Source organism: Apodemus sylvaticus, chromosome 3, assembly GCF_947179515.1.
Source record: "Apodemus sylvaticus chromosome 3, mApoSyl1.1, whole genome shotgun sequence".
NCBI lineage: Eukaryota > Metazoa > Chordata > Mammalia > Rodentia > Muridae > Apodemus > Apodemus sylvaticus.
Window position 1 is genome coordinate 169,875,564 of NC_067474.1, and position 22,205 is coordinate 169,897,768.

At 51.1% G+C, this 22,205-nt stretch overlaps 1 protein-coding gene across 1 annotated transcript in view; it reads right to left on the reverse strand.

Moving 5' to 3' along the window:
• The window catches only part of Prdm16 (PR/SET domain 16), a 329,823-nt gene that overhangs the window by 208,776 nt on the left and 98,842 nt on the right, over positions 1-22,205 (reverse strand). Inside the window, exon 2 of the mRNA XM_052178323.1 lies at positions 11,113-11,462. Within this exon, the coding sequence (XP_052034283.1) occupies positions 11,113-11,462 (350 nt within the window). The remainder of the gene's footprint in view (positions 1-11,112; positions 11,463-22,205) is intronic.

The following is a 22,205-nucleotide window of genomic DNA, read 5'->3' on the forward strand; positions in this document are numbered from 1 at the left end:
CTGCCTGCCTGCCTGCCTGCCTGCCTGCCACCAAGCAGACAACACGGGTACACCACAAGGTACTCACTCCCTGGCCTGTAACAGTGTCACCCTGTCTTTGTCTGAAGCAAGGTAGTTGTGACACCAGAGAGGATACTCCTATGCTAGGACACAAGCCACAGAGAATGTCTGATAAGCAGGCAGGGCTGTCCTCTGCCTGCGGAGGGAGCCCCCGGGCTCTCATCTCAACCCAGGCCCAGGGAGACCTTTTATGGCCTGGAACGCCTGGGCTCTTGTCTGAGCCCATGCACAGCAGGCAGGGAGGGCTCACAAGGGACAGATGTCAGCATGGTGGCTTGGACTCCTTAGGGAGATGCCCGGGGAGTGCCCTCTTCCTGGCTCATCCTGCTCCTTGTGAATCAAGGCTGGCAAATCAATGTAAATGACCAATGCAGCCTTGAGGGCCTAGCTGCTTTCTGCCTTCAAGGGTCAGGCCAGAGCAGCCCAGGCTGTACCTGTGGGGATGTACTCGGGTACATACCGAGACCCCCATGTTGCATCTATGTTACTCCCTGGCTGGCACAGGCAGCGCCCTCCAAGCCTTCTGTGTCTTCATTCCAACAGCAGCAGAGATTTACAAGCTTACCAGATACCATGTTGAGTGAGGACGCACCACAGGCCAGATCTGCTTGTAACAGCTACAGGGCCACTCAGGAGGGTCGTGAGAGGCAGGCAGAGGTCAGTGGCAGAGAGGGGAGCTGCGCGCAAGGCAGGGACCAGTGCCCATTCCTCAGCTGCTGGTGATTCAAGATTCCCAGGACCAAATGCAGGCATCCAGCCCTGTGGACAGAGATGCTTCTACAACTGGCATCCCAGAAGTGCCCTGGATGGGGAGGATACCAGGAAATTCTCTAACGACTGCTTCAGAAACTCCAAGACTGTGGGACGGGGAGTCCCACTGCATGTTACTGATTGCCGGGACCAGAGCCCCACAAGGACTTGCCTGAGTACACCCCTGTGCCCTGCAGTGTTCCAACTTTGCCCTGGGCATCCTGGAGGCTGCTTCGAACCCCCACACTCATTCCAGGAAGGCGATGGCTCTCCCTGCTGCCTCGAGAATTCTATGTCACAGATACCATGAGCATGAAGTGGTCCTCAATAGGCCGAACTGCAGACCCTAGAGCAGGGGCTGAAGACTTACCTTTTTCTTTTTTTAAATATTTATTTATTTTTCACATGTGAGTACACTGTCTTCTCACACACCAGAAGAGGGCATCAGATCCCATTATAGATAGTTGTGAGCCACCATGTGGTTGCTGGGATTTGAACTCAGGACCCTGGGAAGAGCAGTCGGTGCTCTTAACCACTGAGCCACCATCTCTGCAGCACCCAAGACTTATCTTTACAAGAGAGGAGATCCCAGCTCTGAGGAGAAAGTGACTCCCACGGAGCCAGTACTCAGGGCTGGACTCTGGCACCTCAGCCTGGGTCTCACCCCTCCATACTAGCACTCCACTCCCCACCTCCAACCCCCACCCAGCAGAGTCGTATCTCCCTGTGGGCTTATATCATGTCCCCACAGGTCACTCCCCCTACCTCCACCTTGTATCAGCAGGTCAGCTTCCTGCCCCAGGAACTAGGGGAGGAGGGCGATGACTGGGGAGGAAGAGAAGTGGCTAAGCCTGGGTTGTTGGGCTTGGCTTCCTCGGATTCCCAGCCTTGGGGACCCCCAGCCTTGGGGACCCCCAGCCTTGGTTTCCTCTCAGCCAAAGGAAGACAGCCATGTGTTAATCACAGCACTGCTAGGAGCCGACATCCTAGTGGGTAGGAGAGTCTTATGTGGACCTGAGCAGGTGCCCCGTGAAGGAGTTCCGTTCTGTGTTAGGGCTGGGCCTCTGCTCCTGCCCAGCTGCAGACCAACGGCCCAGCTTACCAAGCCTGCCAGGCACAGCCGGCCCAGATGACTTCATGAGCATTCACTAGTACACAGCCCTTATTTGCTTTCCTTAAGGAAATAAGGAAGGTGGGAGACAGGAGAGACAAAAAGAGCCAAGAGGTCCTGTTCCACAGACAGACAGAGCTGAGCCCCGATAGTCCACCTTCTCCTCTGTCCTGGCCTCTGCCTCCCGCTGGGACTGCCCCTCCACCTCAACCCCAAACTTCCACATGTCAGTTCACAGGCAGCATTCCAGAGTCCGGATGGGCGCTGGCTGTCACCACGGTAGTGTGTGTGTGTGTGTGTGTGTGTGTGTGTGTGTGTGTGTGTGTGAGAGAGAGAGAGAGAGAGAGAGAGAGAGAGAGAGAGAGAGGAGAGAGGCGGATGGCAAAATACCATTTAAGAAGTTGGCATTCGTGGATGTCTCTCGAATATGAAAAGAAAACATTTATTTCCCCCTTTTTTTCTCCTGTGAATCAGAGCACTCTATTTAAAGAAAGTGCCCTCTGCCGGGTTGCGGCTGAGTTATTACCCCTTAAGGAAGTGAGGGAGAGTCACCGGGAGGTTTTCTTAGTCATTCTCTCTCCTTGTCTCTAAAAGTCCTTATATACCCGGATTCAGAGCTGGGACGAAGATAGTTCAGGATTCCGAGGCATTCCTGGCCTGAAATGTGGGCTGCCATCAGTGTGCTCGGGAGATGTGGGGAAGGTTGCTAGTTGGGTCCCGTGGCGGTCCTTGAGTGATGGCTGTATGTGGCTTTCTCCCTAGATTTTGAGGGGTCTTGAACTCAGCTCTTCCTGAGTGAACCTTAGTGGGCTGAGGCTGGGAAGGGGCCCCAGGGCATCCTTGCACAGTTTGGGTGGGTGCTCCCTAGATGGCATATGCCTGGGATGGTTTGCTCAGCAGTGCCGTGAGTAGTTCTGGGTGCTTCATCTCCTCCACAGTCCTAAATGTCACTGGGAAGAAAAGCCCACGGCATGCCTCAGTCGTCCCAGTAACTCTCTCCAGCCACCAGACGAAGAGAGGCTGCCCAGCATCAAGGGTGTGTGGAGTGCTAGACAGAAAGCAAAACTTTGGGGCCAGAGAGGATGAGCGTAACCAGAAGATGACATTGACTTTTGGATGAGACAGGAGCCACCATTTAAAAGGCCCAGAGCAGTGGTTCCCAACCTGTGGGCCGTGACCCCTTTAGAGGTTTAATGACACCTTCCCCCCACTTCCCACCCCCTCACAGGGGTCATGTGTCAAATATCCTGCCTATTAGATATTTACATCAAAATTTATAACAGTAGCAACATTATAGTTAGGAAATAGCAGCAAAAATAACTTTATGGTTGGGGGTCACCACAACAGGAGGAATTGCATTGAAGAATCACAGTGTTAGGAAGGTTGAAAACCGAGGCTCTATACAGGGCGTGGCCATACCAGGGACAGCATGCCCTTGCTGGTCTCAATGTTCAGGATCTACGGCCCAGGATTTGCATCGTATAATACCTTCAGTGGCTCTTTCCTCCCACTGGTGGGACTATAGAATAAGAGGGGAAGGAGGATCAGGGTGCCTGCCCCATCAGGTCGCAAGAGTAAGAGGTTCCCTGTGTAGGGAGGCAGAATTTCAGAATCTCTGCAGTACAGGGGCAAGCATGTCCTGCTTGTGGAAGTATCTATGTTTGAGTGTGCCCACCTGTGTCCGAGTGTTTCTGGAAGTATGAGCCTGCAGGAGTACGTATGGAAGGCAGCGTGCTGTGTGCTAGTCTTTCCTGAACTAACACAGAACCAATAGGTCCCAAAACTGCCTATTCCCTGGAGCAGAATGCCCAAGGAGCAATACAATGCTATCCACTGTCCACCCTTAGACCTCCTCATGAGCCCTATGCTGGGTGCACAGAACATAGGCTGCCACAGACATCCTCATGCTGGGCCTCCTGGTGGGGCGTGACACATGAGAAGGGACTCCCCCTCCTTCTTCCTGGGTCAGTTGTTCTGGACCTTGACTGAGGATTATAACCTCTGGGTGCTGTCACAAGCTCTGTCGCTGGATGGCTATGAGTCTTAACCCTAGATGTTCCTGACGAACAGGGATAACCAGCTCCTACCTGAAGGGAGCCTGGGTTCCTGTGTTGCTGGCTGTGATCAGGTGATACCAGAAAGCAGTCAGGTGAGAGTCATGAGCCTGTACTTTAGTTCTGAGGCCAAGATACCTAAGAGGAACTCCAAGGGACATCCTTCACCCTCGGAGGCTAATGTATTAACTTGTGGCCTCCAAAATCTTTCTTTGCAAACTCAGTTGGAATTGTTATACCTCATCCCTAAGTTGGGTTGACTCACTTCTTGGGCGAGCTGTATATACACTTCATCTGTGCCCAGCTTGTGTCTTCTGCCATCCCAGACCCCGGTAGGACTGAGAGGTTGAAGGTCTTGCAGCTACGCACAGCTCCAAGCATCAAGCAGCCTGCTGACCAGTTGGCCTGGGACATCCCAGCCTTGCTTTGGAGCAGGCAGCTTGGTGTTAGCTGGTGATGGCAAGGCTGTAGGGTGTGTGTGTGTGTGTGTGTGTGTGTGTCTACTCATACCCTGTGGAATCAGAAGTCTGGTACCCAGGAGAGAATCATGAGGCTTTGACTGGAGAGGGTTAATACTCCCGGGGCTGCTTGAGAAGGATGTGGTGACTGAGACAAGGGCAATCAATGAGTCTGTAAGCTGCATCCTTCCCAAGCTGATCATCTCCACTGTCTGGACTATCTGTCCTAAATGTTGCTGTACACATGAGTCACTACAGATCCTATTCAAAAGCATATGGTGACTCAATGAATCTCTTTGTCTAGAAGGTCTTGGGGCAGCACTGCATTTGTAGGCTGTTCTGGGACAGTCAGAGGTTTCACGCATGGGTCTCTAAACTCCATTTCTCCTGCACCCATTATGGAATCAGACAGGGCAGGCAGATTCCCGGCAGCTCAGATGATTCTATCATCAGAGGGAGCTCACTGCTTCCAGAGCTGTGACAGCAAGACATGCCTCCTCCTGGGACTCAGGAAGGACATTTCTCATGTGGGCTCTCTCAGCAAGATACACCCTTAAAAGGATACAGCCCTTAGCCACACACCGGACCCACAACTCCTTTGTTCAAGTCCTTCGTGATGAGACACCATCCAATTGTAGCGTAGGCCAAGCAGCTGAAGGAGGGGCGTTTGCTGGTAGGAATGCATATGCCTGATTGGAGGGTGTTTCCCAGGCGTTCCTCTATCTCCAAGATCAATATTGATCCAGGACCTGAAGGGGTCTTTATAGGATTTGAACTCAGAATTCTGCTCAGAGCCCACAGTGACTCCACTTCCCACGGCATCCCAACTCAATGTCCTCAGCTTGATTTCCCAAGCAGCCAAGGCCAGGCAGGGCAGAAATATAAGTGATCCCTACGCTGGGTGATCAGAGCCTGATGTCATAACTTTAACACTAAGCAAGAAGTACCAGGTACCCCCCCCTGAAGCACCTCCAGGCTAAGAGGAAGGTCCCTCTAAAGTACAGCTATGCTGCGAGGGGGATGTCTCTGTGGGCATGTTCAAGGAGGAAAAAGGCTTCATGGGAGGGTCTGTGAAGGCTGAAGGACAGAGGGTAAAGGTCACTGTCTCTGGAAACCTTGAAGCTGAATCGTGGACCCAAGCTTGGGTCCTGGGGTGACATTTCAGCCTCCCTACCCCCCTCCCCCCACCCACACAGGACAAGCCACTCTCTGGGAACTGGCAAACCTACCTATTTATCTCTCCTGCTACAGGGCTGATATTAGCCTCAGCGTTCGGGCTCCTGCATGCCTGTGCTCAGTGTTGGGAGAAGCTCGTTCTTGGTACAGCCATTTAGTGCTAAGTCACAATCTCCCACGAGACCTTCCTTCGTCCTGGAGGGGGCTCAGGGGACTAGAGACTAAGGCCACACTGTGTGAAACCATGATGGTCAGACTGCTCCCCAATTCCACCATCTCACTATTTTGCACCCCCCCCCCAATTTACACCGCTCATTCTCCACTCTCAGGAAGAGAGAGGCCAAGAGTCCCTGCGATAAGTAAGAATGCTAACACGTAATTTACACAAGCACATTACCTTCCTCTAATAGAGCTATTCGTGGCTGGTGTCTGGAGTGATAAGCTCACGTTAAATGTGCAGCAGTTTCTCAGAATCTCAGCAGGTGGTTCACACCACAGTGTCTTCCAGCCCTGACATCTCTGGTCATTAGGGGAACCAGGAGGTGGGGGGGTCACTGAAAGTGATCAGTAAATCTTGACCCTCTCCAATGAAGGAACTGGCAGAAGACCCCCCCAGACTGTGGCACAGAGGGAGGAACAGACAGGCTGAGGTCTCCAGAATACCTCCCGTTTCCCCCAGAGCGTCCTGTTACCTCCTTGGCCTGTTTGTTGATTGAACAAATGAATGCACGCATTAATATTCAAACCCTCACTCCAGGGACTTCGGCAGCCCACTTGAGTAAATTCTTGAGATGATTGAAACCCCATCAGTTCACATTAACACCTCTTAAACACTGGGAGACACATTCATTCAGCCGATGATGTTTGTGTGTCAATCACAGGCTCAACACAATCTCGGAGAGAGACTTTCCGGAGTGACAACTATGTCAACACGATCTCAGAGAGAGACTTTCTGGAGACATCCTCAGCAAGAACCTAGTCTAACTCCAGGGAAGAATGATCAGAGTCGGCAACAAGCCCGCCTCCGCTTCGTCCCCAGGTGCCCAGTCTTAAGGGCCTTACCCAAGCAGGCTCAGGCACACAGCTGCAGACTCCACTGGGGGCAGGTGGCCACCAAGCAGCCCATCCATAGCCCATCCCTCCGGGCTGCCACTGCAGCCATCTCTTAATTAGCAAAATAAATAGCAGAGTGATAAATGTCATAATTTACTCAACAAATGATCAAAATCATTGCTTCTGCAGACCCCGGGGCAATAAAATGCAATCACGGGGTGATTTATTCCCACCGGAGGGTAAGTGCAAGCTTCGTGTCAGTTAGCAGGGCACAGCATGGGGGAGGGGATGGTGGCCAGATGGAGGAGTCTGAGAATTGGGATGCTCTTCTGTGAAAACACCTCCTTGAGGGTTAGAGTCCACAGGGATGTCCAGGTACTGAGACCACGCCCGCATCCTCAGACAGACCCATGAGCCAGGCCAAAGAGATCAGAGATGTTTCCTTCCAAACTGGCTGTGAGTCACGGTCTGAGGGTCCCAGAGTACTTGGGGAAGGGGGCTTTAGAGACAATGGAGCTCTCCGATACACACATGAGCAAGAAGGAGAGGGGGAGTCTCCAGGGCCTGTTCTAGACAGAGGGGTGGACTTGGAGTGCCAGGTGAACATCCAGAAGGGCTTAGCTGCTGCATCCTAGCTCTGGTCCATTAAGGGAGGGAGGGTGTACCTGGGATGGGGGTGAACCCCACCAGGACACAGAGTCAAAGCCCCTCATATGTCACTGTCTGATCCGTGTGTTGTGTAGTCGTCCCAGCCTGATTCACATATGGAGGAGAACTTTTTCCTCCACAGTCACCTCATGACAGCTATGCCTCAATACCTGCCTTTTCGTTCTCTGTCTTCTGAAACAAGAACTTTCCTCTCAGAAAGGAAATAAAGTATGGCCATAGCGCCCCATGTGACACTACAAAGATAGCTCCGACCTTCATTCTCAATTGGCCACCAGAGGATCACAGGGTCATTCCTCCTGTTTGTTGGGCCCTCTGAAGGACCCAAGCGCTAAAGCACAGCCTGGCCACAGACTGGTGCACCCCCCGCCCCCCAGCCAATCCTCAGGGAAGCAGAACAGAACGGGCCCTCCTTGGCTTTCATCTGTCATCTTTGTTCCAATGTCACCGCTTGTTCTCTTGTATCAAATGAGTACCACATTAGTGGTCACAAAATTCAATTACTCTCATTCACAGAACTTAATTATGAGGGTGAGGCTGAATTATGTATGTAATCTACGGCCATTCTGAGATTACACCCAGCCATGGCTCGGACTGCCCAGAGACTGACCGAGGACCCCAGCCTTCAACACGTTTGCACATTAACACTTTCTGGTAGCCTCTCTCTCTGCACTCACAGAGGTAACAGAGTGACTGGTGGCCCAGGCCACCTGGTTGTAAGTGGCTGGGGTAGTTAACAGAAGGCCTCTTTCTCCAAGCTATGGAGAGATCTGGGTCCTGGGTCCTGGTTAACAATCTGGGTTGTTGGTTGGTTGTTTTGGGGTTTTGTTTTTGCTTTTTTTTTTTTTCTTGTCCTGAATCATGATCAGGAGACGAAGCACATAAGCTGAGTTAGGAAAAGCTAGGAGGGCCACCAGAACTCACTGGCTTTGTTGAGCTGCCTTCATACTTTTAGGGAGACAAAGAAACAGCATATGGTCCATGAGAAAAAAGTATAGTTCCTACATGGAAAAAATATACTAAAGCTATAAGGAAAGAAGTGGTCTCAGCGCCATCCTGAGCCCAGAGGACTCAGCCTGTAGAACTCAACAGAACCCACTGCTAACTTAACCCTTGACCCCCAGAACTGAAAGCGCCCACCTGCCCCCCCAGGAGTCCCCTCTTTTCTCCCTGGACAGCAGTGACTTCCATTCCAGTTCTGACAGCGGCTTCAGTAATTCAATCCCAAGAACACAACTAGCTGCTCGGCCAAACACTACAGAAGGATATAGTGCTCAGAAAGGGGTCACAGAAACATGTGATGAGATCGCTCAGGTGAGCCTAGAACTCTGTTTCAGCCTGGGGGCAGCTACCACTAAACACTCTCTGGAAAGGCAGAGGTCAGGTCACTACCAGGGGACAAAGCTCTCTGCAAAAGCAAAGACTCACACGCACACATGCACCCACACCACATGCACATGCATGCACACACACACAAACACACACATGCACACACCATACACACACACCACACAGATGCACACACACTGCATATACCATACATATGCATACCACATACACACACATACACACACACACACACACACACACACACACACCTACACCTACCTCTCACTCTGAAGCACCTACATGGGGTGTAAACAGTACTGCGAAAGTCAACAGGCCCCAAAGAGTGATAGCGACAGCCTGTACCAGGCCTGGCACCCAGGGAACCACTATGATATGGGGCACTTTTCTAAAAACCGAAATCAAACAGAAACCTGTATCAGCCACAGAGCAGACAAGAACAAAGTCACTTCAAGGTCACCCAAAGAACTACCTGTTACCTGTAAGGTTTGTTTATCCTCCAAGCATCTGAAAGCTAGCTTACTGATTAAATACTGAAGATCTTTAAGTGCCTTGAGCAAACACCCTCCAACCGTCTCTCTGGGCACAGCAGCATGGAGTGGGGGAGTGCTCCCTACCCCAAAGCCAAACTCAACTGAGCCCAAGGTATTCAGATACCATGCTGTTTAAAAACACTCCTCCAGCCACAGAGCACAGTATGGGCCGCTGGAGAGATGGGATTCTAGAACCCTCCTCTCCTGTTCCCTGGTCCTGCCAGTCAGGCGTGAAGATCTCAATCATGGTCCCCACACCCTGCATCTGTTACTTCTGATGACATGACACATCAACTTTGGAGCTACAGACTCCACATGCTGACTCCCAAGTCACCGTCTCTTCATCCATTTGCTGAGTCAAGCTTCTCACCTGCACCCTCCAAATCCTCTGAAGGATAAGGGCGCCTTGTGCTCAGATCAGAAGCCCAGTGCCCTCAACGATGAACCCAACAAGACCTTGTGACTCCAGAGACCTCACTCCACCTGCTTTCTGAGACACTCAGAGGTCCAGGAGCTCAACTTCAGGTTCATAGGACATGTGAACAGCATATGAACGTGATCACATAGACCACCAGCAGATGCATCAAATCCCTTGGACCTCCTTGGAGCTCCACACTACCCACCCCCCTCCAAAAGGCTTTACACATGACAGTACCAAGGGAAATCCTTGGTACTTGGTGGAGTATCTAGAGTTTCTCAGGGTCTGCAAGAGGACAGACACTATGCACAGGAGAACATTTCATCAGTCTCTGGGCAGCTGTGGAGTCAGGGTGTGCAGAGTTTGGAGGCTGTAAAATAGCCAGGGAAATAACGCCAGGCCTTACACTGTTCCTTGCTCTACAAATCTGCTTAAAAACTTAAGGTTGTCAAGAGGCTGGGAGAGGCAGAAAAGACCAGAGGCGGACCCTTGTCCCACCCAACAGCCATCTCCAGCCCCACCATTAGGGAACGGCTGCAAGCGAGCTGGCTCTCTCCCTCCCCAGGACCATTTGCCCTTCCTGGCATTGACCTCCAAGCAGGCACTCGTGAAGGTTGTGAAACACCAAAAGGAATCTGGGTTCACATTCCTGCTTTCCACCCGGGCAGGCTCCCTGCCAAAACTACCACTGGAAACCAGCCCTGTGGGCTGCAGGAAGGTTGGGGCCTACAGGAAAACGTGCTTTTTGTGGCACTCTTAGTTCTCACGAGGCCACCTCCACAAGCCCCCTCAAAGTAGGGGTCAGTCAGTGTGCCTCATGACCTGAGTGGACACTTCTGAAAGCTTCTGGTTCGAAACTCACACTCTCGTTCGCCTAAGGAACACACAATACTCTTCAAACTCTCTGTGCAGGTTAACACACATGACCTCTACCCCAACAAAGGTCCATGGAGATATGATAAGACATTTAAGCGGGCAAGGCGTCTGCTCACAAATCTGAGGGTGAGGTCCCCTCTATGGTCCTTCAGGAGCCTTGTCAAACTGTAATATGGTTTATGGGGGCTGTGTAGTCACCAGGCCTGTTTTGCAAGCTGCTCTTGCCTGATAGAGATAGAACAGAGCTCTCAGCATTAAGCTGCTTCTTTTAGGACTCCTGACTATGGCACAGTGAGCGTGGGTTAGCACCTCCATCCAGTAGGAGGCACAAGATGTTTTAAAACATGAGCTCATAAAAGACACATTTCCAGGAAGAGGGTGCCACAGTCATCGGGCCGATGGGCATCCGAGGGGACTGCAATGCCTTCTGAGTCACGTCATGCAAGCTGCTGGATAAAATAAGCCTGGGAAATGTGACATTCGAACACTCTCTCTCTTTCTCCAACAGACCGAGCCTCCTGCCTGGGGCAGTGGCTGCATCGGCTTTATAAATAGATTGAACACAAGATAAATGGCCACGATCAATCACGCTCAGGCTGGGCACACTCACCTCCCATCCAAAGTCGGCCTCCTTCAGTGCGGCCCGGGGCGCCACCATGTAGGGGCCAAACCTCTCCCCAATCTCCATCTTCCGCTTGGCCCAGATCCCCAGGCCTGCTCCTGGTATGGAGGACTCTCTCAGCTCGAAGTCTGGTGGGATTGGAATGTCTTCAGGAATGTAGACAGGAGCCTCATAGGGTGAGCCCTCCTTGGGAGTGAAGTCCTCGCTGGTGGGAAAGGGCGACGGTGGCCCCATGGGGATGGGGGACAGGATGCTGTCCTCGGTCTCCTCCTCGGCGCTCTGGCCGGCCAGCAGGTCCGGGTCGGGTTCATACATATTATTTACAACGTCACCGTCACCTAAAGAGATAAGGTAGCATCAGCTTCTGCAGCAGAGACTCCCCAGAATATGGCCCTTGTGGAGCCAAAGGGCACCGGAGGCCTAGCAGATTTCCAGTGGCTACCCCTTGCCTAGCAGATGCCACCTCTGCAGTATCCGAAACCTGGCAGCGGGCGCGGTGCCAGCGGTTCCCCAGGGAGGAGATCCCACCAGGCCCCTCGACCCTCATTTGTTCACTATCTCCAAATACGTTCGAGGTGGAGGCTTCATCTGGAGCTGCCTGAGGACGTGCTGCCCAGTTCTGCGATGGAGAAGCTGAGGCAGGGGAGTCGAGGCTGTTGTCGGGATAGTGAAATATTTGCAGTGAGATTATTCCAGAGCTTGTCTGTTGCCTGAGAGATGGGCGAACTGAGATGTTTCTGAGAAAAATTCAGAATTTGGGTTCGTGTGAGATTTGCTAAAAATGGCCACCCCAGCACAAGGCTACCGCAGACACTGAGGTGGACGGGGTTTCTGTAAATTCCTGGTGACCTCAAGGCAGGTCAGGAATAGTTGAGATCATAGGCATGGTGCTTGTGCTGCAGGTCACAGGAGTGAGGAAAAGGAGGAGGCCCCCAGCTTATCTGTGGGGGATGGGCTTTTCTCTAGGGGCCGTCATAACCAAAGGCTAAGATCAAGATGAATATAACAGAGGCACCTTGGCCCAGGAAGGCTGTGATGATGGTATTAGACAGGAAGGGCCTAAGAGGGCAAAGAAGAGATCAGACAGAAAGGAAAACGGGAGTTCCTGGCATCTACCCCACAGCACCGCAAACACAGGGAAGCCAGCAAGGCAGACCAGCTCAAGGCCCCAGAAATGTGAATAAGCAAATGGTCAAACTATGTTCTGTCTACACCAGGGTCTATCCACCAGGAGCAAGAGGCCTGCCTTGTTGCAATGGTGACAGACCTCAGAAGCAGACAAGAACACCTGTGGCCTTGTCCTATAGCTATTCCGAATACACAGCACATTACTACGAACCTTTCTGGTACACCTGCATCCATTTTTCCTCTCTAGCTGTGACTTTGTCCCCACAGACTAGTGTCTTCCCCTTCTCCATCCCTCCCCCATAGTAGTGTCACCCCCGGTCATCCTGACTTGACTATTCCCTGATGCCTACATCATGGACACACTGTAAATATCACACGGTAGCCTGAAAATCCTGACTCATTCCCCCCCCAACATAAAAATCAGACTATTCCCATAAAGGCTCGCTAATTTTTCCAGTATGTACACAGCTGCAAACACTACTGGGTCTGGTTACTACAAATGATCACGATTTGTCCGCTAAAACTTGAAAAGTATATTCTGCAAAACGGAAGGCCAAACACCACACTTCTTCATAGCATCCAAAAGAGGCAGATCTGTAAAGGCTGTAAGGGGTTAGGGAGTGGTGGCTAACAGGGGCCATTCTCCTGTGGGTGGTGAGCATGTTTCAGAATTAGACAGAGGTAGAGGTTGGTTGCACAACACAGGAAAGTGTGCTAAGAGCCAACCAGTTGCACGCTTTAAAGCGAATACTTTTTCTGTATCGAGAACTAGACCTTACTCAGTGCAGAAAGCGGCGCAGGGCGAGGGATGGGTTTTAAGAATGGCTCCTTGCTCAGCAATGCTGACCCCTGGTCCAGATCTCCCAGGTCAGTTCTGTCCTGCCACTGGTCTGTTGACCTCGCGGAAGTCACCCAGGAGCCATGCCCCATGCCCGTCCCTGCTCCTTGACATTGGCTGGTGAAACAGAAGCCTCCAGGGAGACAAGAACTTTTCAAGTACGGGGGAGGGGGGATATTTCAGATTCCCCACGTTGGCTGCAAACAAACTGGCTGGGGAAGTAACAGAATGTTTTCTTTCAAAAGAAACTGAAGTCTTGGGGGGGGGGGGAATTCATGCCGATAACACTTATTTAATTTAGCTGCATTCACAGAAGTAATGACTATGTTTTAAGTGGGCAACGGTTCCTTTTTAATTGGCTGGTGGGATCCTTTCAGGGACTCAGCAACATGAAGGCAGTACGGCTCCCTCCTCCCAAAGCCTGGTGTTGTTTAGGTTTGAAAGAACACCCCCGTAAACCTTCCCGTTGCCTGTGTGAGGCAGAAAGGTAAATTAGAAGGGGGGGTAATTAACAAGGCACCTTATTATTCAGAACTAACTGCACGGGGCTCACAAACAAAGTCGTGCAGGAAGCCCACGTTCCCCACGAAGTGTTCCTTAACTCTTTCAGGGTGCCAATGCCATTTGCCCTCCACAGTGGCTAGGAACCAGAGGAGCCCTTCCGGAGCTCTGACCGGTCCAAGGAGGATAATGTCCCCATCCGGTGTATGGTCACCTCAGGGCTATTTCTTTTTCTTTCCCTTTTTCTCAGTTTGAGTTCTACTTCCTCAAACCCCTCACCTACTCACAGAAACCATCAAGTTTAAGAATGAGCCTAACTGGAGGCCCAGTAAACAGCTGGAGAGAAGGCAGTGTTTCCTGCAGATTAGAGGTAGGCCTGTGCCCCGGCCCAGCCTCCTGCGTCCAGGTGGTTGTGAGACTGAGTGACAGCTTCCTTCTTTCCATTCTGCTGTCCTCTCCCCTGAGCTGGGGGAGAGCTTGGTTCATGGGTGTGCACTGAGAGTCCAGGAAACCTAATGAGTGTGCACAGAGCATATGTTGAGAGAGGATGCAGGAAGGGCTCCTGCGGCCCTGAAGAACCAGTCCCCTGCTCTGAATTTTAGAGTCCTGGAGAAGCTAGGTATGAGTCACTCAGTTTTGAGGGGAAGCGGGGAGTCGTATGTTCAACTTAAGAGACCAGCCTTTCTTTCTCATGAGCTCCAGGTAAGATGTCCTCGGCGATGGAAGCCCTTCCTCGTGCCCAGGGTGGACAGGCATACTCCCAGAATGGGTCCCTTTAATCCAGCCCCAGTCTAAGCAGCTGGAATGGCAGATGCGTTTTCCAGATCATGTTCTCATGCAGGTAGAAAAACAGTGCCTAAGGTCATGGTCACTTTGTGATTGTGTCTGGGAGACTGCGTGCCATTGATTAGTTGGGAGGCCTACACTCTTTGTTTGGATCTTGCAATGGCTTCATGCTAGGGATTCGTGGCTGGGGCTGTCATTCATAAAATGTTAAATGTGGAGGGAAGGGTACAGGGCGCAGTGCTGGCTCGCCCTTGAGGCAAGTGTCTCTAACCCATAGCTACCTCTGCTCTTCATCCTAGAAGCACCTGCAGGGCTCCAGCCGAGCCTGCTCCTAGATAACTCCGCACCAGTCCTTCTAAGCACCATGCCAGCCAGTGTTCCAGTGACCAGCATGACCCTATGGTGGGGATCAGACCTCAACTCCTCCCCAGAAGCAGGGAAGCATCACTGGCTGGGAACCCACCATGACCTCATCCTCCACTCTGCTTTGGATTCCACCCAACCTGGGTTTTAGTGCTGGGTCTCTTCTGACCTCACGTGAGGGGGCTTTCTATCTTCTCACTGAGAACACAAGCTGTGTCTCTTCAGAAACCCCACTGAAGAACAAACATGGATGGAAACCAAGGCCCAGAAAAATGAGAGTGCGGAAGGGACTCAGAGACAAGACAGAGAGATGGCTAGAGAAATAGAGACAGAGAGACAGAAGCAGAGGGAAAGAGACAGATGGAGATAGAAACAAAGACAGAGAAACAGAAGTAGAGATATACAGACAGAGAATGAGACAGACAGAGACAGAGAGACAGAAGTAGAGACAGGCAGATGGAGACAGAGACAAAGACAGAGATACAGAGAGCGAGACAGAGACAGAGAGACAGAAGCAGAGACAGAGAGACAGATGGAGAAAGAGACAAAGACAGAGAGACAGAGACAGAGAGACAGCAAACAGTGTGCTCACATGCTGAACTCTGGGACAGTTTGCTAAACAATAGTGTCAACCAGCAGCAGAGGGCCTGTCATGGTATCCCCCAGGCTGGGGCTCTGCATCAGACATGCCAGTAACATCTGTAAAGGGTGATCACTGGCTGTCCTGCCACCAACAGGCAGATTTAAACCTTAATCAGTGGCCAGAGGGAGCCTGAGGAATTTTCTCAGTCGATGGATCTTTTGCTCGAGTTCCTGTTTTATTGTGAGGTCGAGTTTAAAGGAGAAGTCATCTTGCTTGAAGGCTTGGAGCAGGCAGTGTGAAAGTCACACAGAGCAGTGATGGCAACGGAAGTGCTTCCGCCCATCAATCAGGCAATGAGAGCAGTGTGTGTATGTGTGTGTGTATGTGTGTGTGTGCATTTCATGCATGTATATGCATGCACATCTGTGCATATATGTGTGTATATGTATGTGCATGCATATGTGTGCATGTGTATATGCATGTGTTTATATGCATATGTGTATGCATATGTGCTTGCCTGTGTGTGTACATGCATGAGTGTTCACATACATATGTCCCTGTACATGTATACATATGTACACATGCATGTGTGCACTAATGTGTGTGTGTGTGTGTGTGTGTGTGTGTGTGTGTGTACAGAGGTGTGGTCACATGAAAGCTCTGTGTGAGCATGTGTGTATGTGAGCATAGGTAATGGTGGGGAACCCTGAGAACAGGCCCTTGCGGCCAATGCAGATCAGCCTTCTATAAGGTTATTGCCTTCTGCCTGGAGGGTTCTGGAGGAAAAGGGGAACATGGAAGGACGCCAAAGCCCCTGACCACATACCCAGCAAGCATTAGGTGGAGGCTCCAAGAGGTCCCTGGGTCACCCTGATAGGGCCTGGATGGAGCTATGGGTGCTGGGAGGTGAGACCTCTCCTAAAGGCAGCTACAGGCCTTAGCTGGTGCTTCCCTCAGGAAAATCAGACCTGTCTCCTCAGCTCGTTGTTATCTCAGGATACTTCAGAATGGCTACAGGAATATTCTGACTTCATCCTACACCCCTAAAACCATGGCATAACCTTCTCCAGGTCATAGGGCACACGCCCATGCCAGCTGGGCCCAGAGTGGAAGGCACCATGCTGACACTGTTAAGTCTGCCCTCAAGAGTGAAGAGGTCAAGCCAAGTGTTCGCTCAGCACAGCACTGACGAGGCAGGTATCTCCTGGAAGTGAAGGAAGCAGAGAGGAGGATCAGGACCAGGGGACAGAGCCTTCTAAAGAGGACGCGACCTCAGATCTGGGGTGTCCAGGACAGGTCCTAAGCAGGTGTAACAATGCTTACTGGAGGTGCAGAGTTCGGGTCAGGACAAGGTAACCATTCATGATGTGTGTCTTGACCGTTGTGGAAACACAGGCCCACCCTGGTACACAGACAAGTGTCCATGGCATGTGTTAAGAACAAGTCCCTGGGAGTTGTCTACATAGCAAGGAGAATGGTGGGTCAAAAGTGGGTCTGGATAAGCCGCAGCATGAGCTCTGGCTCCTGCTTCCTTCTAGATTCTTGAGGCATCTAACGCATCCTTAGCTCTCTCAGTATTGCTCAGAACCAGGAAAGAGCAATACCAGATCAGCCCATAGTCTCTCTTCTCTCTAAAGAAATCAGACCAAGCAAGATGGGGTAGAAAGGTACCCAAGAAATAGGGCATAGCTCTGGGAGTAGAGATGTGTGTGATGGTTTGAATGAGAATACCCCCCATTGGCTCATATATTTGGATGCCTGGTCTACAGCTTGCGTAACTGTTTTGGGAAGGACTGGGTTGGGGGAGCTATGTCACTGGGGACTGGGCTTTGGGGCTTTAAAAGCCCATGCCAGACCCAGTCTCTGGTTCTCTGCTCCCAACTTCCAGCTCAGGATGTAAGCTCTCAGATTCTGCTCTAGAACCTCTAGAACCTCAGATTCTGCTCTAGAACCATGCCTGCCTCCCCACTGGAGTGCACCCTGCCAGAATGACCACAGACTCTCGCCATCTGAAACCGCAAGCAAAACCTCAATTAAGTACATCCTTTTATAAGTTGCCGGATTATTCTGTCTCTTCGTGGCAATGGAAAAGTAACTAAGACAGTGCTCTTAAATTTTGCATCCAACATACACCACACTGGCTGCTTAAGTCCAGGTCTAACACTAGAGTAAGAACCCAGGAAGGGCATTTACTCTCTCTAGAATTCTGCATGGTTTATTTGCGCTCATGATATAGAAAGGAACCTTTCATTCCCTGCCACATATAGAGTTAGATGTGAGGTCTCAGAAGATGGCACTTCTAGACTACGACTTCAGTGAATCTAAAATGTGAACTTTTAGAACCTGCATCTATTGCATCTCGGTTCAAATGGATCTAACCGTGTCACTGAGCATGCACAGAACTCCAGGTTCTCCAGTGAGCTGAGAGGCTCTACAGTCAAGAAAGGCCGTGAGTGTCTCAAAGGGGCTGAGGACATGTCCCACAACAATCCAGAGCTTCCTTAGTTAGAGGCCCTGCTTAGGTCATGATGGCTTATTATGAGTTTCCTGAGAGACGGCTATGAATAGCTGTGTCAACTTAAGTAGAACGTGGCTGAACTCCTCTGACCCAAGACAGGATTCCCCTCATCCTGAGAGCCCCAAACCTTGTCACGATCCTGTCAGTTCCCTAAGCACTTGCCCTGGAAAGAAACTGAACATGTACTTCCTGCACAGATATTGCCTTCTCACTGAAGCATGGGAAAGAGGACCTCTGAGAGTAACACAGCCCACCGAGGGGCCCGCAGCAAGGGGAAGAATGGGCAGTGCCGACAGCCCAAATCCCACCGAACCATCTAAGCCCTGTTGTGGGAAACCAGTTCTTTTTTCCCACCACAATCCTGGGTGCTATTCTTTGTCCAGATTCCAGTCCTATTTTGGTGGGCTATCTGCTCTGTTTCTCTCATAAGCCACAGAGCAGAAAAGTCAGGAACCTGGGAAGAACCTGCATCCTGGAATCCACCTGGGCACTTTTACCATTGGTGGTTAACGGGTTCCCCTCAGGCCAGACTCTGGCTGGGCTTCCTTGAGGTTTCTCCTCTACTGGGACACACACATGTGTGATGTCCTTGCAGGGGTATTTGCTCTCTCTCTCTCTCTCTCTCTCTCTCTCTCTCTCTCTCTCACACACACACACACACACACACACACACACACACACACGACACAGAGAAACAGAGACACTCATACACATATAAACACACACATGCAGAGAGAAACACGCACAGATACACACACACAGGCATACACAGAGAGAGAAATATACACACAAGACACAGAGACAGAGAGGCACTCATATACACACATGGGCACAGAGAGAAACACACATATACATGCACACAGGCACACACACATAGACACTTGTGTGCAAACATGTGTGCACACACATACACACAGGAGTACATACACATACACACAGTTGTACACATGCTTACTCTCTCTCTCTTTCTCTCTCTCTCTCTCTCTCTCTCTCTCTTTTTCTCTCTCCCCTTCCCTCCCCTGGAGAAGAAATCCCTGAGACTATTCAGAAGCACAGACTGAACAGTGACCTTTGGTACAAACTGAAAACTCAGGGTTTTCTTTTCTGACTCGGTCACATTCACCGCCCCCCCCCCTCCCCGCCATCCTGCAAGTTTAGAAACCAGAGCAGCTAAAGAGGGGCGGTGCCTTGAGATGAGTCCTACAAGCCAAATGGAGTGAGGACTGAGGGACAACCAGCAATTTGCCCTGTCCCCACTCTATGACAACCCCTCTGGCCACTGTCCTGAAGCCAGGGGGTCAACAACCCCTCAGCTGTCCTCATCTGATTGGATCATGACTCTGAATGGCCACTACTGTCTTTCCCAAAAGGGAGAGAGAAGAAAGGAGGGGCGAGACCGTTGCATGCACAAGCAGCTCCAGAAGAGTACTTGGGTGGGCAGCATAGGCCTGTCCTGCTCATAGGCCTGTCCTGTGGAAAGCCTTTTCTGGTGAGGTCATGCAGGCTGGCTACAGCCCTACTGAACACTACACAGCCATCATAACCACCCTCAGGGTCCAGGGTCCCCACAAAAGAGGTCCTGATATACTTCACAGAATGGAGGCCCTCAGGAGTCCCAGACCCTGCCCACTGCTGCGGGGCACGGGTCAGGGGACTTGAGCAGCTCATGTGACAATGGCTCTTAGACCTGGCCAGCTCTTTGGCACTCCTAGTTCCTACTGTACAGCTGAGATCAGACCGCACAGTCTGAATTCAGAGGGGCATGGGGTAGCCAGACCAGCCTGTTGGCTTCCTAGCAGCTCTGGGCCACCCCCTCTCTCCCCAGGAGCCCATCCTTCTAAACTCAGGGCTAGCTCTGCACAAGCCACCTGACCCAGCCCAAGGCACAGTCAAGAGTGATGTGCACCACTGACCACTGCACGCTCTTTGCCCACGGGATCTACAGCTGCGCTTGTCAGAAAGCTGCTAGGCTTGTGGTTTCTTGTGGGTTGCTCATCACCGTTTGGCAGAACAGCAGACCTAAGTCTGAAGGATCTTTTCCAAGCTTCCTGGGGCTCAGGGGCCCAGTACTGATTTGACATGTCAAAGGGAGTCTGCTCAGATTTACCCAGAACTGACCTGGGAACAAAGGAAAAGCCATCCCATGCTCTGAAGAAAAAGAAAGCCTGCCTGAGACAAGGTACGCCCCAACTGTCTCAGAAACCACTCAAGTCTCCTCACTCATCCCTCCCACCCCTCAACACTGTGGGCAGAGAGAAGATTTGCACGCCCTTCCCCAGAATGATGAGCAATGGTTTCAGTAAGGCCTAACCCTGGCTGTGCCTTGTAAGTATTTTTTTAAAGGAAATACGGCGGCGGTGGCCAGGTGCCACAAACACCATGACTTCCAGAGGAGCGGCCACTTGGCAAAGCAGCAATCATCTGGAGCCGCCATCCTGCAAGCCGACAGCAAGGATTCCCGGCATGCTTTCTCTTGAATAAAATAGCGTGACCAACCACAGGGCACCCCACCCCAAAGGTATCTCAAGTTAGCTTAAGCAGAATTTAACACCCACTGATCATTCGGTTAGACTTATGTAATACACATTGCCACAGAAATGAGGCCACACTTCAGGATGGATAACATTCAGGCACTAAGGCTTTGAGGACACAGTCCCCAGCTGGCCACATGGCATCAAACTCTGGAAGTCGTTGAGATGACCTGAAGGGGTCTTATGAAATATATGCTGTCTCTCCTTGGTTCTGTCTGCTCCTGTCAGGCCTGCTGCACTAATTTAGGCTTACTATCTGGAGAGTCACTTACTAGTTGAGCCCATGGCATATGTGGCTATTTACTGCACTTTATCTAGTTCCCCCCGAGTCCACAGGACAGACAGCCTTGTTACATCAAGGACACGAAGCCTAGAGAGCCGTGGTATACGTACAGCCCCTTGTTTAGTTGTAGCTAGTTGAGGAACTGCGCAATACTCATTCTAAGGTAGCCACACTTTATCCACATCCGCAGTGACAAGCTATTCACAAGAGGCATTTACTGATGGCCTTACCATGGGGACAGACTGGATGAATGAATGTGTGTGGGAGTGAGTGGATGTATAGCTGGAGATGGGCAGGTAGGTGGTTGAATGAGTGTATGGGTGTGGGTGGGTGAATGGATGAATTGGATGGGTGGATGGATAGATAGATGGATGGATGGGTGGATGGGTGAATGGATGAATGGATGATGGATGGATGGATGGATGGATGGATGGACGGATGAACGGACAGACAGATGCATGGGTGGGTGGGTGGATGGATGGATGGATGGATGGATGGATGGACGGATGGAAGGACGGACAGATGCATGGGTGGATGGATGGATGGATGTGATGGGAGAATGGGCGGATAGGTGAATGGTAGGATGGGTAAATGGATGGATGGATAGACGGACAGACAGATGGATGGACGGATGGATGGATGGGAGAATGGGAGGATGGGTGGATGGATAAATGGATGGGAGGATGGGTGGATGGATGGATGGATGGATGGATGGATGGATGGATAGGAAGATAGGTGGGTGGATGGATGGATGGATGGATGGATGGATGGATGGATGGATTGGTGGATAGATGGACGGGAGGATGGATGGACACATGGATGAGTGGGTGGATGGGTAGATGGGAGAATGGATGGGTAGGTAGGTGGATGTGCAGATGAAGTGGGTGAGTAGATGGCTGAATGAATGGTTTGGTTTATTGATGATGAGTGGTTGGCTAGATGGATGGATAAGTATTTGGACAGGAAGATGAGGGAGTGTATGGGTGAGGTTACTGGATGACAGGGTAAATAGATGGGGCGGGGGTGGGGTGAGCAAATAGATTTGAGTGGATAGTGTTATGAATGGATATGTAGGTGGTGAATGGGTGGGCATGTGAATGGATGGGCAGATCAGAGTATGGATGAATCTACAGATGGATGGATGGGGGCGGGGTGTGGGAAACTCCTGAGGCAAGTCATTTTGTTTGCTTTGGTTTTGACTTTGAGACAAGGACTTACTATGAATCCCCAAGTGGCCATGACCTTACCCTGTAGCCCAGCCTTTCCTGGAAGTCACAATCTTCCTGTCTCTGCCTCCTAAGTACAGGGATTACAGGTGTGCTCTACTGGGTTCAGTGTGGTTGGTTCAATGTGAATGGTGAACGTCAGAACTTTGCCTTTCCTTCCTCAGAATTGAAGTTCACTGACAGGAGGTCAGCGGCTGTTCTCCTCCATTCTGATTGGTTAAACTAGCGTTCTCCTCCACACTGATTGGGTAAACTAGCATTCTCCTCCACTCTGATTGGTTAAACTAGTGTGCTCCTCCGTGCTGATTGGTTAAGATAGAAAGA